This window comes from Panthera uncia, assembly GCF_023721935.1.
Source record: "Panthera uncia isolate 11264 chromosome A3 unlocalized genomic scaffold, Puncia_PCG_1.0 HiC_scaffold_12, whole genome shotgun sequence".
Classification (NCBI taxonomy): Eukaryota; Metazoa; Chordata; class Mammalia; order Carnivora; family Felidae; genus Panthera; species Panthera uncia.
Genome location: NW_026057579.1, coordinates 31,812,144 through 31,830,008, shown reverse-complemented (window position 1 = coordinate 31,830,008; position 17,865 = coordinate 31,812,144). Strand labels below are relative to the sequence as shown.

General features: G+C 35.9%; 1 protein-coding gene across 1 annotated transcript in view; it reads right to left on the bottom strand.

The window, feature by feature from the left end:
- ROCK2 (Rho associated coiled-coil containing protein kinase 2) overlaps positions 1 to 17,865 on the bottom strand; it is a 136,531-nt gene that overhangs the window by 17,908 nt on the left and 100,758 nt on the right. Inside the window, exons 10-25 of the mRNA XM_049652519.1 lie at positions 17,762 to 17,822; positions 17,153 to 17,164; positions 15,767 to 15,846; positions 15,562 to 15,610; positions 14,824 to 14,959; positions 14,626 to 14,717; positions 14,140 to 14,386; positions 13,675 to 13,781; positions 10,856 to 11,015; positions 8,089 to 8,249; positions 7,324 to 7,508; positions 3,892 to 3,961; positions 2,847 to 2,950; positions 2,499 to 2,685; positions 227 to 320; positions 31 to 125 (exon numbers count right to left, since the gene is read on the bottom strand). Coding sequence (XP_049508476.1) covers positions 31 to 125; positions 227 to 320; positions 2,499 to 2,685; positions 2,847 to 2,950; positions 3,892 to 3,961; positions 7,324 to 7,508; positions 8,089 to 8,249; positions 10,856 to 11,015; positions 13,675 to 13,781; positions 14,140 to 14,386; positions 14,626 to 14,717; positions 14,824 to 14,959; positions 15,562 to 15,610; positions 15,767 to 15,846; positions 17,153 to 17,164; positions 17,762 to 17,822 — 1,840 coding nt within the window. The remainder of the gene's footprint in view (positions 1 to 30; positions 126 to 226; positions 321 to 2,498; positions 2,686 to 2,846; positions 2,951 to 3,891; positions 3,962 to 7,323; positions 7,509 to 8,088; positions 8,250 to 10,855; positions 11,016 to 13,674; positions 13,782 to 14,139; positions 14,387 to 14,625; positions 14,718 to 14,823; positions 14,960 to 15,561; positions 15,611 to 15,766; positions 15,847 to 17,152; positions 17,165 to 17,761; positions 17,823 to 17,865) is intronic.

The window sequence follows — 17,865 nt, the reverse complement described above, 5'->3', positions numbered from 1 at the left end:
AAAATCACATTTAGACTTTATTACACATACTTGAGTTTTCAGTGTTCTCTCTGTTAATAGTTGCTTCTCAAATTGTGCTTTAATAGCGGCTGCACTTATCTCCTCATCTTTCAACCGCGATAGCTCTGAAATATGGAAAAACGCAAAAATTATATTAATAATTACAACAACTGACAAAACATTAGGCATATTTAAAATATAAACCTTATTCTTTGTTCATACATACGTTCTTGGGCATCTTTTAACTTGTTATTTAATTCTTCTTTCTCATTTGCAAGATTGGCAACATCACTAGTTAGTGTCCTGTTAGTTTCTTCAAGCTAAGAACGAAAGCGGAAAGAAAATCCTATCACAATTTACAAAATCTAAGTTATAAAGCAATAATTCAAAATGAAAATATCCTAGAATGTTGCTAAAATTCTTATTTTTCTAAGTACATCTATATCTATGCTTCGTGGCTTTGTGGAACCTTATCGAAATTCACCCTTGGTGAAAACTTCACTGACTGTGATAGACTTCATATGCACCCCAGGAAGCAAAAACATTGCCCTTCTCTCAAAGATCCTTAGTGGTATTTTTAATGAGAAAAACATTTAATAAACTAAAAACAAACAAATACCATAACAGATCTCTGCATTTCATCATGCAGAGTAAACAAATTTTTAACTGTAGTATTTCCTCCAGGACATATTAAAACGAAATAAAATTTTACTAAAGACGCTGACATCCTTTTTTATTCTCTCCAAATCCTATTCCTATTCTTCCTTCCCCAAAGAAATTTTATTGTGAATTCTATGCTCATCCTTCCCATCAATGATTATATCCTTTTATTACAAACACATAACATATAGCGTGGTTTTATGTGATTTTAAATTGTCCATAAACAGCATCACACTGTATCTTTCTGTAATTGCTTTCACTGGAGATCATACTAAGAATTAAATTGTTGGGATGCCTGGGTGGCTCAGCGTTTAAGCATCCGACCTTCGACTTCGGCTCAGGCATGATCTTGTGGTTTGTGGGATGGAGCCCTGTGTTGGGCTCTGTGCCGAGAGCACAGAGCCTGCTTGAGATTCTCTCTCTCTCTTTCTGCCCCCCACTCTGTTCTGCTCAAGCATGTGTACTTTCTCTCTCTTAAGTAAACTTAAAAAAAGAATTAAACTGTTGATATATAAAGATCTAATTAAATCATTTTAAGTGATACAGCAGTCCCATCTTCTACCACCTATCATTTATCCATTCATTCATCTATTGAGAAGACTGACTGCTAAGACATTTGAATTTCTCGCTATTACAAACATTTATGCTGCTATAAAAATTGTACCTGAATTTCTCTACCATATTTATCTTAACATCAACTTTCTTTGGATTATATGAATATTTAATTTTTCATATTTAGAATAAATAATATTTAAATTGCCACATTATACACTATACTATACCATACTAAATCTATACTCCTCATAGCTTTAAATAAGAACGTCATTTCCCACACACTTCAAACGCTTGAAATGAGATACTGAATTCTGCCATCGTAATGGATACGAAATGGTATTTCAAAGTTGTTTTATCTAGCCTTTCTTAAAGAGTATTTAGGTTAAGTATCTGCTTATGTTTTTAGGGTTTTCTCTTTTGGCCAATTTTTCTTTTGGATTGTTTAACTTCTTCTCATTGAGCTCGAGAGCGCCACATGTGTTCTAGACACAAATCCCGTTTAATAAAAACATTACAAGTATCTTCTCCCTGCAGTTTGTGGACTTCTGCTACAGTAAGTTTCTGTTTAAAGTTTTTCTTTTTCATCTTTAGATCTTTAAGATAGCTAGAATTTATTCTTGTTATGTTGTAAAAGGTAAGGATCTAACTTCATTCCTTCCCACACAAAAAGAGTCATCCCAAACCTTTCATTGTATCTGTATCCTTTCCCACCGACGTGTCTGTCGACACTGCTCTCACAGACCAAGGTCTTTATGTGCGAGAGTCTACTTCTGGCCTCCCTACTTATTTCCACTGAACGGGAATAAGCGTCCCTGGCTCCGATGCCACACTTTCTAATCAATGTACCATTTTAATGACCCGGATAACTGATAAAACAAATTCAACTACTTGATGTTTTCCTTCTCTTTGAAACTCTCATTATAATTTTTTTTTTCAAGTTACATATGACTACCTTCATGGTAGTTTCAAGATTCTTCTGAACTAAGATTTGTTTAGCAAGAAAAAAATGGTTTATACTGTTTTCTGCTTTTGCTTTTTCCCTTTCCCTTTAGTCCTTTCACTCCGAATTTACCAACAGGCAGAGCCATTGCAAGTAGTTCTTTTTGTGAGCCTCTTTCTGCCAAACGACACTGAGAAGCTAGTGGTTAACTGGCTAAAACGTCCCAAAGCCAGAATATACAACTTTTCATTTCTGTCTGCAGTACTTTCCTAGCACTTCTAAGTAACATTTGTGATACAGTAATTTAATTAAAATCAAAAAAGGACTAAAAAACTTTACTTACAGATGCAATTGTAGCATCTTTTTCAGTGAGTTCCTGTTTGTGTCTAGCCATCATCTCTTTGATCTCAAGCTCTTTCATGATTTTCTCTTTTTCCAAATCAGAATATTGCTCTTCAGCAATTGAACGAGCCAGCTGCTCAGAATCTGCTTTGGTCAAGGTGATCTCCAGTTGAGCAGCCAAGGAGTCCCTACATTTTAATGATACATGATTTTAATGTTCAATTTTCACTAGGAAGTCCAAGTTTCTAATACACTTCATCGACAAATTCTTACTGAGGGCAGAGCAGGTACTGTTCTAGGAGCTGAGTGCCCAGTTATCAACAAAAGAGATAAGAATCTCTTTCTGTACCTTTCATCCTCGAATTCCTGTTTCTTCTGCTGTAATTCTTTACAAAGTTTGGTCTTTTCTTCACATTCTTCTTTAAGTTCTCTCACCTGTGTTTTATAGAGAGTCTAAACAGCAAAATAGAACAGAAGAAACATGTCACCGCCATTATCACCATCAGCAGGAACATTATTTCTACATTCAAGGTCTATCCACACAAAAAGTCAAGCTGAACACAAATATGTTCCTGAACACTGAGTAATGTTGGGCCTCCGAGCAAACTGATAGTTTAATGGGCTTTTCTAGTAATCAACCAAGTAACTAATACAAGTTCTGCTAATAACTTGGAAGCTTGATTTAAATTTTTTTAATTATTTATTTATTTTGGGGGGGGGGGGGGGGGAAAGCGCGTACACACTCAGGCCCGTGTGAGAGAGTGGGGGAGGGGCAGAGAGAAAGGGAGACAGAGGATCTGAAGCAGGCTCTGTGCTGACAGCAGAGAGCCCGAAGTGGGGCTTCAACTCACACACTGTGAGATTGTGACCTGAGCCGAAAGTCAGCCGCTCAATGGATTCAGACACCCGAGCGCCCCAAGAAGCTTGCTTTTCAACTGGGTATCAGAACTTCTCATTAAATGACACAGATTGGTAGGATAAAGAGGCAAAGAAGTATACTACTAATTTAGACAAGGAAATTTTGTTGGCTTAAATGAAACAAAGGTGACATTACTACTTCATATTTTAAAACTGATTTTAAAAATGCAAACATTAAAATGACAATTTCTTCATGAAAATTCTTCCTCAAAAAGCAATGTTTTTTAAATCAACTTCACTGATGTGCTTAGAACTATTTTTCTAGCAATGATAATAGATTTCTGTTAAGCTATCAATAGTCACTTGCCCAGCTATTCTTTCTACATGAATTGTGTGGTACGAAACATCCTGTCCCAATCTGTCTGATGTTTGCTAGAAGAATCTATCCTAAAGACAAGAATCGTTTTCCTCATTCTGCAGCAAACTTTTAATTCTACAAACACGACAATCTTCAAACTAACGTATCCGGAACTTACTGAGAAGTACTGCTCTGCTTCAAGCTGATCTTGGAGTTCCTTCATTTGCCCATCTGCATCTTGACGTTCTCTGCGGGGACATTAAAGCAAAGGTTCAAATAAGCTACCTATATATTAAACCAGCAACTCTTGAAATGTGGCCTAGGGAACCACTGGGCATCCCTGGAGCCTTTAAAAAAAAGAAGTCCCAAGAGGTCAAATTATTTTCGTAATACTAATCACCAGTGTGGTGGGTTTTTTTGTTTTTTTTTTTTTCAAATTCTCATTCTCTCACTAGTAAGTATAGACTTTTTTTTAAAGTTCTATAACATATGATGTCATCATTCCAACAGCTAATGAAATATGTTTGTATGCTCTTGTGTTTTAAAATTTTCTCAGTTTTGGGGCTCAGTCGGTCGAGCATACAACCCTTGGTTTTAGCTCAGGTCACGATCTCACGGTTCATGGATTCGAGCCTGCATCAGGCTCTGCGCCGATAGCACAAGTCTGCTTGGGATTCTCTCTCTCTGCCATTTGTGCTCCCACGCTCTCTCAAAATAAATAAACATTTAAAGTAAGTAAATTAAACAAATAAAATTTTCTCTGTTTTGATTTCTAACACAAAAAATATCATGAGATATAACTCACATAAACAACAATTTTGGGGGGCCCTTCATAATTTTTAAGAGTGTAAGGGGGTGCTGAGACCAAATAGTGATATATTAGAACAGTAATACTAAATTACATATTGTCACACATTCACTGTGATCAGCCATTTCTGCCCAACTAGTAGAATTAAAAGAGGACCTGAGAATTGGTCATCTTAGGATGAGTGAAGAAATAACTGAGAAGGGGCCAGAGGGGAGGAAAGACGCACAAGTTTTTTTGTTTATTAAAAAAAAAAAAAAAATTTTTTTTAGTGTTTATTTGTTTTTGAGAGAGAGAGACAGAGTACCAGCAGGAGAGGGGCAGATAGAGACAGAAGAGGAGACACAGAATCGGAAGCAGGATCCAGGCTGAGCTGTCAGCACAGAGCTCGACGAGGGGCTCGAACCCATGAACCATGAGATCGTGACCTGAATTGAAGCTGGATGCTTATCCAACTGAGCCACCCAGGCGCCCCTAGCTTTTATGTTTAAATGTAGATGTTTAAATTGCACAGATTTGTACATTTTGTAAAAATTCACGAAGCTCTACATATCATTTGTGTGTTTTTTCTGTATGCATTATTACATATATGTATGCATATATCTTCAATAAAGAAATAAAATTAAATAAAAAATACATAAAATAAAAAGTGAGCCTCACAACCCATTTAAGAGGTTGTATTGAAATAAATTCTGGAGTTTTTTTTTTTTTAATGTTTATTTATTTCTGAGAGAGAGAGAGAGAGTGCAAGTAGGGGAGGGGCAGAGAGAGAGGGACACCTGAAGTGGGCTCTGTGCTGACAGCAGAAAACCCAATGTGGGGCTCGAAACCCACAAACTGTGAAATCATGACTTGAGCCAATGATGGAGGCTTAACTGACTGAGCCACCCAGGCACCCCAAATCCTAGGGTTACTAAGAAAACATAAAAATCACAATTATTCCAAGTCTAAGCTAAGGGGAAAAAGGCAAATTGGAGAAGAACACCACATATATGATACAATTAGAAAACAAAAACGCTCCAAAATCTGCAAAAAACTCAACCCTACATACACTGTACAGATACAGAAGAGTAAATAACGAACTATCACAGTAGATTCTTTCTGGCGAGATGAACTACGTCTGCATTCATTAAGGGGAACATTTACTGTTTAGTCTGAGTATTTTATAGGGAAAAGACATTTAAATACCACCTAGATATTTAAAAATATACACAGCAAGAAAGACTCAGACCAAATGATTTAATCATACTGTTTTCAATCTGTGTGTTACTTAAGGCTTTTATTCTTATTCTCATTTAACATAATTTGGTCACTTTGTTTACTTACTGGCTCTTAAAACCTCCACATAAAGAAAGTTATCACTCATTGTCACTTTATGTGTTATATCTGTATTTTACTATTGAGGTGCCTGCTATTAAAAGCGAGGATTCTAATTTTTCTGAGTCAAAAATGGGAAAGATGCTGATTAATACTATATCAAAGGTCAATTTTTGGAATGATCTCATCGTCATCGGCTAAGCCCATTTGCAGCAAACCTCAGTATAATTTTAATATCCTTGAAGAGCTGCCATCATCCACTTACGTGTAACTTTAAACACCTAACATTTATTAGGTATTTAAGACAAGTACTTTTCAAAAAAATAACCCATTATACGTACATGGTTACAATGAAAAAGTACAGAATGGCACAGAAAAAAACGGCCAGAAAGGGAGCGGTCTCTCTTTCCACACGTCTTCACACCCTCAATTCACTCCCCTGGAGGAATTCACTTCGTTTCAATTCCGTTTTGTTCTTTTGGTAACTACCTCCACATCTCAGCTTATTTCTTGACACAAATTTAAACTCTTCTTTACTAGTTCCCTGCTGCCAGAGTAGGGAGTTAGCTCTTCCTATCCCTCACCTCTCCCCAGCTCTCCTAACACAGCCGTATCACTGGCCTCAGCCATACAGCCAAGCCTCACTTCCTGCTCCATCAACCAGAAACCACAGCCTCCCCAGTCCGGGATGAGAACCGCAATACTCCCACCCACCCTTTCTCTTGTTTTTGAAATTTGACGAGAACACGTCCAAATGCGGGTCTTCCCTTCACTTATTTTCGGTTGAGTCCTTTCAATCTGAAGACTTCTCTTCCCGCCACGGGAAACCTGTTTTCCATTATTTCTCTAACAACTTGCTCCTCTTCCTTCCTTCTCTAGACTTCTCTGTCTGGTGCTAGAACCCCTGGGCCACACACCTTCTACGTCATGCCCTCTTCTTCCACAGTCGATGAAATTTCTTTGAATTTTTCTTCAAACCATCCTAATAAATGTATGTGCGGTCATTTTTCATCTTTAACAGCTCGTTCTCATTCTGGCTGCCCTTTTTGCTTTATGCCGGCTTCTTGTTTAATGGAAGTACTATCTCCTAGAAGGTTTGATCAATACTAATTATTACTAATAGGCTTTTTTTGTTTGTGCTTTCCTCTTCTTTCCTTAATATATTCCTCATCTGGGGGTACGTTTCCTTTTTCTTTATCACAGTCTTTCTCTTTAGTACTGAACACTTTCCTCAAATGCCTAGTGATACTTGGTTATTCATTTACAGAGGCGGCAACAGGTAGAAGTAGTAAAAAAAAATCGTTGGGGAAGCAAATATAATCTCGAGGGATAACAGCGGCACTCAACACATTACTTAAACAGAAAAAGAGAGCAAATGTGGTCAAGAAAATGATCAAAAGAAAACCCGCAGGTAAACCAAAATTAAGATAATTTACATGTGGATACTCATATATATGAATAAAACTTTGTCTCAAACAATTTACTTACTTTCGAAGTTCAGCATTCTGCTTTTCCAAGCTCATTTTCATTTCCATGAGATGATTATTCTCCTGTTTTAACTGCTTTTCTGACATTTTTAGTGTGTTAACTTGCTGTGTTTGCATCTTCAAGTCATTTTGTGTAAGGCAGCGCTTTTGAGTTTCTTGCTCTATTTTTAATGTCAAGTTTCTGATCTAAAAAATAAATTGTATACTTGGTATATAAATAAATTACTTTGACTTTGATTTATTTTTTAATGTTTATTTATTTTGAGAGAGACAGAGAGAGAATGAGAGAGGGAGAAGGAGAAGGAGAAGGAGAAGGAGAAGGAGAAGGAGAAGGAGAAGGAGAAGGAGAAGGAGAAGGAGAAATCATGAACTACAAGATCATGACCTGAGCTGAAGTCGGACGCTTAGCCGACTGAGCCACCCAGGTACCCCTTGATTTTGATTTTTCTTATCAATGAAGCTTGCAGCAAATATGATCATGCAAAACAGATTTTTGTCCTTAGGCAGCTAATTCACTTCACAGTAAAATATTTTTCGTATTTCTGATGTCGTACTTTTTAAAATAAAATATGGTCTTTAGGGTAAAAATAACTTAAAAATTTTAAATTATGATTCATTCAGCATATCATCCAAATGCAGTAAAATTAAAGGTTGCAGATTATAAGAAAAAAATTTTAATTATGAAACCAACATTATGGCTAAACCTACGTGGACTATGAATTCATTACATAGTTTATTATTACTTATTAGTAAACTTCATACTCACATCTTCATTTAGCACATCTTTCTGCTTAAGGAGTTCATTTATTTTCTGCTGTGACTGTTTGAGGTCACAGTCTAATATAGAGCATCTCTTCTCAGCTTCCAGCAACAGGTTTTCCACCTTCTGCTTTAACGTCCTTTCCTCTGAGAGGTTTTTCTCCATTTCTATTGCCACAAAAATGGACACAGTTGTGCATTCACATACCAAAAAAGCGTATCAAATACATGACACCATGCCATGAAAACTGTTGTAAATGATGCTGCCTTTTTTTTAATTTCCAATTTAATATTTTCATCACTCTCCCTAATGTGTTTGAAATGTCAACAGTTTCACGCTTCGAAATCAGGAGTTTTATTTCCAGTGTCCAGAAAAATCGACCACTCTGCAATATTGCATCTATTCTAACTGAAGTAAAATTGTGCCTTCACTTATGATTCTAAAAGAGGCTTACATCTTTTTAATAAAGACTTATTTCATTTTCCTGCTACCCTGTGCCTCTTGGTGTTACTTTTCTTACCCTAAAACATTCCAGGTAGATTCTATGACGTCTATGGCTCTTTCCATATTAGCATATCACTATGCAGAGAAGGACAATTAGGCTTTGGGGAAATGGCAAAGCACAAGCCGCTGGGACCGAAGTTCCTGAGGTTAAACCCTGTCTCCGACACATCCTACTTACTTACAGGGCACGTCAGTTAGGCTCCCTGAGGCTCAATTTCCGCATCTGCAGACTGATACCACTACCTGTTCTCCCTTACGGGGATGTGACGAAGATTCTTAGTTACTATCTGTGTGGCACTTAATAGCTGCTTGGCATACAAGAAGAATTTGGTAAGTGCTCAGTATTTAAGGACAATGTTAAAAAGACCTAAAGAGAATGTTCACAGTATTATTTTCCAAGAAAAAAAGCAAAAAGGGTATAAAAATTTCAGAAAATATACAAAATAGCATCCTGATTAGTAAAATTGTGGTTAATCTTTACTTACTTCTTTATACTTTCCTGAATTTTCTAAATGATTTGTAATGAACTTTTAATTTGTTTTATTAATCAGAAAAGGCTTTTAAAAGTGAAGAACAGGCAAAGTTTATGTCTAAACAAGTGATTTCCTATTAAATGTCAGTTATTACCATTAAAGGATTACCTTTTGATGTACTGATTAGAAAATCTTTTCAAATCCAATTGGGCTCCTCTGCTGTTTCATACCTAATGCTCAATATTGAATTATCGTATTATGAAGTTATATAAGGGAAAATTAAGCCTATGAATTTTCACTTTTTAATGAACTGCCTTCAAAAGTGTGGAAAAAACGAAACTATTCTTCACATTCCACTAATAACAGCTAATATTTCTAAGCATTTTCACGTGTCATTGCACTTGGTCTTCAAAACAACCTAAAACTCTTACCTGTCTAAGAAGAAACAAGGCACAAAAAAGGTTAAATAACTAGACAAGGTCACATGACTAGTTTTCATTAGTAAGCCATAGTCTTAATCAAAGGAAGCTACGGAATGGCAGTGGAAAAGCCAAAGGCTTTTAGAGCCGGTCTGAGCACCAGCAACATTTAAATTTTGTGTACTCCTATAAACTACGAAAGTCACCATACATCTTATGTTAGTATTCTAAAAAGGAGTTTGAAAAAAAAAAAAAAAATGGTAAGTACTATTACTCTGAATTGGTTCATTTTTATCAGTTCAGAGATAACGCATGGACAGATATACTCACTTAAAAAAACAATCACTCTAATGTGGGCACAGAGAATAGACAGGGGCATAAGTGAACTTACTGAGTAGGTGATGAAAACACAGATTCCATGACTTGTTTTGAGTGGTGGTTACACGTGTGTCACTTGAATTACACCTCAAAAGAAATTCAACTCTATCTTCTAGGCCCCTGACAGGGAAACATGGCCCACTAATTTCCACTCTTGTAATTAGATTTTTCTAAATAAAGCACTCATTTCATCTCTTAACATCCTTAATTACTGCCTGAAACTAAACTGATTTTAAGCAAGAAAGCTCCAATTTAAATTTCATTCATTAATTAAAAGGCTATTTTTTTTCCAAATTATTCATAAATGTTATGCTTCAATTTAAAATAAAATTTCTGCTTAAGAGTTCTATGAATCTTTCACAAGAGTCTTTTATTAATTTCCTTTGGAATTTCAAATCCTTCATAATTATGAACAGTCAGTTAGGAAAACAAGAAATTATCCTAAGACAATTCCAAGATACAGGCTGGTTTGTGGAAAAGTTAACTCTGTTATTTTACCCTATATTCGTTAGGAGTGGATGACTTTGACCAGATCTAGCTAGTATCTTCATCATGACAGAGTTCAAAATATTCAATGAGCTTGTATTCTAGTTAGGTCAACTACTATTTCCAAAATACTTATTTTGCATAAACTGGCAACAAACTGGTAAATGTCAAACTAAATATTACAAAAACAGCATATCCCCCCAAATCTGAAAAGATACATCTAGAACCTCATGCTCTTTATGCCTGTTACTATTGCTATCACTGAAATATTCATTTCTCTCTGATCCTTATATTTGGTTGAATAACTCGGTATTTGGGACTTACATCTTAGAAATGATCGTTGCCATAAAGAGAAAAAATGATATGTATATAAAGCTTCCCTAATGTTTTTCTTTCCGGTTCTCGATATTTGACAATAAAATATAAAAAAATGTTTTTCAAAATCAAGAGTTGACTACTGAATCAATTCTTAGGAAAATGCTGCAGAAAAACCCTCTTAGAAAAAAGGCATACCTTTCATGGCTTCTGATTTTGCTTCTTCAATGGATTCATAAATTTTATTTTTATCTGCCAGCCGTGCTTTTGTAGCCTTATGCTCAGCTTCTTCTTGTTCTAAGCTCTGCTGTATAACTTTTAGTTGGTATGTCATATCTATTTCCATGTTGTTCTTTTCCTATTAAAGATTTAGAATAGCAGCGATCAACAAAAAAGACTGGCTCACAATTTCAAAAACTTATAAAGCTGTTTTTTACAAGCTAAGAATGTTCAATACTTTCCCTCCCCCCTTCACTCAAACTTCTTGTAACAATGATCCACGGAATCCACCTGTTCACCTCCTGCTGAACCTACGGCCCCATCCCTCCACTCTACCGTTTGGGGAGCTGCACTGAGAGTGTGTGATCTCAATAAAGTAACACATGATATTCTCACCACCAGATTCGACAAACACTTTTCAGTAGTTACCCCATTTTGACTCACTGTTGCCCCTGAAACTATTTCCTTGACATACCTGAGTGCACTCACTTGGCTCCCCGCTTCCTGTTCTCATCTTTTCTGTCACCTATGAAGTTTTCCCCCAGCTATTCCTTAAATGCTGGTCTTCTCTGGAGGCAGCGTTCTTCAGCCACTTCAAGCTTCTATATCATGATTTCTCACCTTTAAAACCTATCTAATATTTCCCTTTGCTGTATCTGATGACAAATTTTCAGGATCCTCTACCATTTACCCTGATATTCCACATAAGAGACTTGTTTTAAGTTGGGACACTTTAATAATAGAAGTCAATCTATTTTCTCTATATCCTCAAAAGATTTTCTAATTCTTTGTTTCTATAGTTTGTATCATATATGTAAATATTTCTTTTGTTTTTCAAATAAATCCTTAACACTGAAAATGATTTTTTTCTTTTTTTAAGTTTATTTATTTTGAGAGAGAGAGACAGCAAGTGAGCATGTGCAGAGGAGGGGCAGAAAAGAGGGGGAGGGGGAGGGAGAGGGGGAGGGGGAGGGAGAGAGGGAGAGAGGGAGAGAGGGAGAGAGGGAGAGAGGGAGAGGGAGAGAATGAATCCCAAGCAGACTCTACACGGTCAGGGCAGAGCCCGAGGCGGGGCTTGAGCTCACTAACTGTTGAGATCATGACTTGAGCCAAAATCAAGAGATCTTCAGATGCTTAACCAACTGAGACACCCAGGAGCCCCTAAAAATGAGGTTTTTCAATCCAACAACAGAGGAATCAACTCTGCCCTGAAAAACCATTGCTCTAAACAATCTTTTCCGAGATAGGCTCTTGCATTCACACGGCTTCAGCTACTTCTGTACCAATGACTCTCAAACATTTCTAGCTTCAACATAGTTTACTCCTTTACGAACATCCTAAGGCACCTCAAACTTAGGACTAAAATAGATTTTGTCATCATTTCTTCTAAAAGAGCTATTTCCCTTCATTCGTCTCTCCCCTTTATTCTTTATGAATTACTGTTACCATTATATATCTTGTCACCATGTAAGAGCCTAGAACTCCTCCTTAAATACCACACATATGCCTTATCTAATCCATCACTAAGTGCCACCAAATATTCTACCTCCAGATAGTTCCCAGATTCACCCCCATTTTCCATCCTTTTAACCACCGTACTAGTTAAGTCTCCATCATCTGAATTACTGAAAACGTCTCTGACTAGTCTCCCCCCCTCTTATCCTGTCCTCCTCAAATTTATTCTCCACACATGGTACACAACGATCTATCTTAAATGTATGTCTAAAAAGAGCATCTAATTTAAAGCCCTTCAGTGGCTGGGTCCGTTGCCTAGAGAAATTAAGTTTAACAGAATATTCAAACTCTCACATGATCTAGCTCATGCCTAGGTCTGTAGCTCCTTCTGGTCAGTGAATTCCTCACACTTGACATGAGAACCACGCTGCAGTCTTCAGGTGCATTTTGGCCTGATGTCTATTTTTATAAAATTTCACTGGAACGCAGCTACACCCATTCCTTTACGTATTGCAGCAGAGCTGAGTTGCAACAGGTTATATGGCCCTCAAAGCCTAAAATATTCATTGTCTTTTGCTTAAAAGATTAAAATCTGTTGACCCCTGCTCTATACTCCAGAACTATTGAGCAGTTAGCGTTAAATAAACCAGCTACGCCTTTTCTATTTCCCATCCTCATACTTTTGCTCCTGCTGTCCTGCCCAACTCAGAATGTGCCTTTACCCTGCCAACCAATCCTGCCCTGTCAGATTAGGGCTTCGTCCTGTGCGTCCAATATACCCTGTCCATTCTTCGAGCAGTCTGTTTACCACGCTGTGTTAGAATTATCCGTGTACTTTATCAGTGACTTTAGGTACTACTCCTTAGATTGTATTTTTTTTTAATCTATTATTTTTTTAAGCAGGCTCCGCGTCCAATGTGGGGGCTTGAACTCATGACCTAGAGATCAAGAGTCACATGCTCTACCGTCTGAGACAGCCAGGAGGCCCCACTGTGGGATTGTTAAAGGCAAGCAAAGACTGCATCTTGATATTTCTACCACAGGCGATACATTAAATACTTGAAAGAATGGATAAGTGAACAAAAATAACACCTTAACTGCACACAGCCTAAAACTCATCCCTGGCTTACAGAAGTTTTAAAGAAAAACTTTTCAATGCCAAAAGCCATTGTAACTTTCTATCATTTTAAAGATACGTTGTAGTCAAAATCTGAGTTTTCCTTGGGTCCCTAGGGAGAAACATCCACTGAAACCATACCGATACCCCTTATTTTAGAGTTAAGTTTTCCAATCTAAAACTCTTTGTCATCTTCCTACAAAATATAAAGCTGAACGTGTTTTACCTTTTCCAAATCGGTAAATCTCTCCTGTAGTTGTCTCTTCTCCATCTCTACTTTTGCTAATAAGATTTTGCCGTTCTTTAAGTCTTCTTCTAGGCCAGATATTCTACCTAAAATTGCAACATTTTAAAAACAATAAGCCCACAAAGTATATATATGTTAAATTAAGAGTAAAAAATTTTGAGAAGTTTTATAATTGTTGGTAGAGTGCTTTATGGCTAAGTCAACTGGAACCCAAACCGTCACTTTGGGAGGTGGTTTTTGATAATTGAAAATATTTCACACTATTTGAAAGCAAACCTTCTATTCATAAAATTTTCTATCGATGCATTCCATATGTTATGCTTCACATAACAGAGTAGTATATTCAGAAACGTGCTATTCCAGCACATACATCCATCATCTAAAGTTATTTCCGAAATAGAAATCATCGAGATGAATTCAAGTGCAATCTCTACTTTATGATACCTTGTAAGTCATTAATTATCTCTGATCCGTGGGTTCGGTCCCTCCTTTCAGATTCCAGAACTGACTGAAGGTTGATAAATTCCTTTTCAAGTTTTAACTTGGCAGTCTCCAGCAGGCAATTTTTATCTTGAAGATCTCTATTGTTAGATTCCAGCTGCTGAATCTGTTTTGTACTTTCTGCCTGGGTTTTTCTTAATCGGGCTGCAGTATCAGATTCTGTTCTCAGCAAAGCATTGGTTTCATCCAGCTGTTATTTCATTCAAAATCAAACAGACAACAACAAACACGAGTGTATATAATGAAAATACTTCTATTTATCAGCCTGTTACAAACTAAAGTAAGAAACAAACCTACAAATAGTTTCCTAATGATTTCCCTTTAAAATCAGAGGCAAAGGCCTTTTTGTAACATTCCCAATTAAAATTAGTATTAGTAAGTTATCATCAAGAAAATTCAATATCCTATTACAAATGGAGATTGACCTACTTGTCTCTGGAGTTGATTTACTTTCTCAGTGGATATTTGAGAGTTCTGATTCCTTTTTTTCAAATCTTCAAGTTGATCCTTTAAACTGTTAACTGTGAGAAAAAAAAAAAGCATTTCAGTGGCAAGCTTCAACAACACACACATACATACACATTTAATTTTTTTCTTGGTAAGTATTTAATATTCTACACCACAAACCATCGTTTTCCAAATTTCGTTTCTTGTCTGCTTCGTGATCAGCTTTCCGCTGATATTCTGCATTTTTGTGCTGAAGAAGTGCCTTTTCTCTTTCTAATTGTCTTAATGCTGATTCCACATTTTTCCTTAAGGTAATCTGAAATAATGCTTAAAGTTACTATCGAAGGAAAGTATGGATACAAATCAAATGAAAACACAATTTTAGTATTTCAAGCAGATAAAAAAGAACTTTAAAAAAGGCCGTAACTGCTGTTTTGTTAAAACTGACAATAACGTTTTCCATTACTTTCAAAATAGCACACCTCTCTTAAATTATTAAGGCGATACTGTTAATGGTTTACTACTGAAAGTCAAACTTCCCATAACTTCCATTACCACTGAACCATCTTCACTTAATATAAACTATGGATCTGAAATGTTAGGAACAGAAATTTAAAAGAAGAAACAATGGTCACTTTCTGTTGTTAGGCCAAGTAATTGACACAAATGCCAATTTTTTTTACGTGAAATATCTACACATTCTAAATTCACTCAAGTTTGCAAACCCGTAACAAAATGAGGCTTATCACCAAGGTTATCCTGTAACTTTAGTCCTGTTCGCCAGTGCAACATAAGGTGGGTCTTACTGTACATCAAGATGGGTGTTAATATGGTTCTAAGACACCTCTCTGCAGGGAAGGTAGGCATCACAATTTGCAGCAAACGACAATGTTAAGGAAAAGCATACAGCAACTTTACCTCCTCTTCTAGCTCCTTTGCTACCTTCTCAAGGCGAGTATTGACAGATCTAAAGGATTTCAAAAGAAACAGTGATTTACAATAAAAACATTTACTTAGTATAAATTCAAAGACGATCATATAATTACTTTATAACTCTTCCTTTTTGGTAAGACGTTTGAACTTAAATTTTAAAAGACAACATTTCGTTATCTAAACAACATACTTGCACTTCTGCTCTAATTCTTCTTTGGCTTGTATCTCAGTGCTAAGGTGTTCTTCTAACGTGTATAGTTTTTTCTGAATCTGTCCGAAAACAAGAAACTATAATTATAAATTTTGGTCACATTTAAAATATGAGAGGCTTAAAGACAAGGATAAGCTGTTTTTTAAGCTTCATATAAGATCCTTTATAATGGTAGTTTTTGTACCTTCTTAATGTGACTTTTACCAACGTTAAGGAAAAAAATTCTCCATCTCTTGCTTTCTATGTATGTAAACATGACATAAATATACGAGTGAGACGCTCTAATCTTGGCAGAATTCTTCTATGACGCCAAGTCTCTCATTCATTATGAATAAAGGATACCCTCTGATATGCTCCACTGTTCTTCTGCAGATTATTTATGTAAAAATACGGTCACACAGTGTACTTACAAGATGAAAAGGTCTATATCTGAAACAAATATTTGGAATATTTAACTGCACTTGCTCAAGAATATATTACTTCTCTTAAAAATGAGAATAAGTTCTTCTTTAGATCTTTCTACACAGTGCCAGGAACACTACTATAAGGAGTTACGGTCAATGAGTCTTCCAGGAATGGCGGCTAATTGATTATAAGTCATTTCCTTGCCATGCTTTACATCTTCTTCTAGGCCAGATATGTTGATCTTTAAACCAACTGCAGTTATATTACGTATTAAATAATCCATTTTTGGAGCATCATTACCTTCATAAAGGGCTCAACTTTTTGAGTGCCTTTTATGCCTTAGGTCCCATGTTAGGCACTTTACAAATACTGTCTCATCAACCCTAACAACAACCCTAAAAAGGTGGTAGGTAGTGTTGTATGTACTCGATAAAGAAACTGAAACTCAAAAAAGGTGAGTAACTCTCTAGATGGCTTAGCTAATAAGTGGCTGTGCCAAAAATCAATCCAAGTCTATTAGATTCCAAGGCCAATATTCTTTCTACTGATTAGGTTTCTTTAAGAAACTCATGGTTTCTTAAATATTTTATACATCTTAAGCAAAACTATCATTTTTCCCTAATAAGAACACGCAGGCCAATGAACAAGTCCTGTTTAACTACTTTTGGCTATTATTACATTAGTATAATTTGATCACGCTTGTTTTCACTTGTTCATTCAAAATTCTTACTATCAGTTGTATACCCTTAATAAATAAAAACAAGAAAATTACATAATAGATACTTAAACAATAAATCCATAGGGGCAATAATAAAAGAAATACTTGGTAGAAACAAGGCTGGGAACTTCTCTCTTAAGTAGATGTAGCACTCCAAATGCTAGGTGGAAAATGGCTCTATCAAAACATTGTCAGAGGGATGTGTTTTTCTCAGTTTTTCAACATAAGTGACATCAACATACCTCTTGGCTTTCCTATTTAAAACAAAACAAAAAAGAAATTTAAAATGTATGCATGCTTTATAAAATTCCTAAAATAAATCAGGCCAAAATTATCTAACCAATCTTTTTACTTTCTATAAATTTTAAGGAGAAAATGTTAGCATCCTCATTAACGTGTATGCGTGCGCACGATTTACTTTTGTGTATGGTTACAAATTATAGAGGCCGCAAAATATTGTTAGTTTGATAAAATTAACCTTTGTTTGAATTCATTCCCACTCAAAATATTAATTTCTCCACAATTTCTGTACCCTTAGAGCTTATTATCTATATTCTTTTAGAGTACTAAGATTATAAAATTTTCTGAGATTGTAGATGTTTATAAACCTATCACTTTTTTGCTATTAAAACTATGCCTAAGAGCTATGTTTAATTCATCTTTTGACTAGCCACCTATCTTCCACAATACTACCTGTCAAATAAATCCATCATCTCAATGTTTTGTGAACTGTATTACAACAAAGAACACCAGAAAATGGTTCAAAAAGTAGCATCAAATGAACTTTTTAAACACATGGATATTACTAAGTTAGTCGAACATGTGACTAAATAGTGAAAATTTATACGTACTTCATTTTTCCTTGACTGTATTGAATCATTTTCTCTGCAAGATGGAGAGTCACTTAATAACCTAGAGGGAAAGACAGGAGATAAATTCTTTGCATGTCATTTTA